Source organism: Gavialis gangeticus, unplaced genomic scaffold (genome assembly GCF_001723915.1).
Source record: "Gavialis gangeticus isolate Ggan-Ray unplaced genomic scaffold, GavGan_comp1, whole genome shotgun sequence".
In the NCBI taxonomy this organism is placed as follows: Eukaryota; Metazoa; Chordata; order Crocodylia; family Gavialidae; genus Gavialis; species Gavialis gangeticus.
In genome coordinates this window covers 163,679,032-163,679,911 of record NW_017729024.1, presented here as the reverse complement: position 1 = coordinate 163,679,911, position 880 = coordinate 163,679,032, and the positions used below count along the sequence as shown (strand labels likewise).

The 880-nt window shown below is 65.7% G+C and overlaps 1 protein-coding gene across 1 annotated transcript in view; it reads left to right on the top strand.

Moving 5' to 3' along the window:
* Positions 1 to 880, top strand: part of APH1A (aph-1 homolog A, gamma-secretase subunit) — a 23,491-nt gene that overhangs the window by 619 nt on the left and 21,992 nt on the right. Inside the window, exon 2 of the mRNA XM_019518283.1 lies at positions 10 to 332. Within this exon, the coding sequence (XP_019373828.1) occupies positions 10 to 332 (323 nt within the window). The remainder of the gene's footprint in view (positions 1 to 9; positions 333 to 880) is intronic.

Below are 880 nucleotides of genomic sequence, written 5' to 3'. Positions count from 1 at the left end.
CGTCCCCAGGCAGCAGCGGGGCCGTGCCGGTGTGGGGCGCCCTGCGCCGCCGTAGGCCCGGGTCCAGCGCGCTGGCGGAGCTGGGCCCGGCTGCGGGTGGATTGTAGCCCAGACCCGCACCGGGTGCCTGTGCACGGAGTGACCGCCCGTCTCCCTCCCAGGGCCTTCTTCTGGCTGGTCTCGCTGCTCCTGTCGTCGCTGATCTGGTTCATTGCCGTGAAGTCCAGCGATCCCCGCAACGAGCCGCTGCAGAAGGGGCTCCTCATCTTTGGGGTGATGTTCTCTGTGCTGCTGCAGGAGGCCTTCCGCTTTCTCTACTACAAGCTCCTTAGGTAGGGACCGCGGCACCAGCCCAGCCCTCCGTCCTCACCCCAACACCCACCCTACCCTGCCCTGCCCCACCCCATGGCCCACCTGTATCCGTAGGTGCTCTTGGTTCTTGTCACCTGTGCCACTCACCAGTCCGAGGCAGAGGCCACCTTTGCCATAGGTACATGCAGGTCCCTTAGCGGGGGCCCCGGGGGAACTGGGAGCAGCAGCATATTGGAGTAGTAGTGTCCCCGGGCTCATGGGTTCAGAGCCAAAGGGGACTGTTCAACCATTCACCCGGGTAGCCCCGCACTGCCCCCAGGGAGCTGAGTTTGGCCAGTACTGCCAGCTCCTGGAAGGTGCCCAGGCTGCTTTGGGAGGCTCCAGGGGATGGCGAGCCTTCCCAGGCAGGCTGCTCCTCGTGGCTAACAGCTTTCCTGGTTTCCAGCGTGGGTTTGCCCAGCTGCACCCTCCAGCCCTTGGTTCCTTCTCTGCCACGTTAGTGAGTGCATTGGCACCTGTCATCCCACATGCCCCTCATGGTGCAGACCCCCCCCCCCCCCCCCCCCCC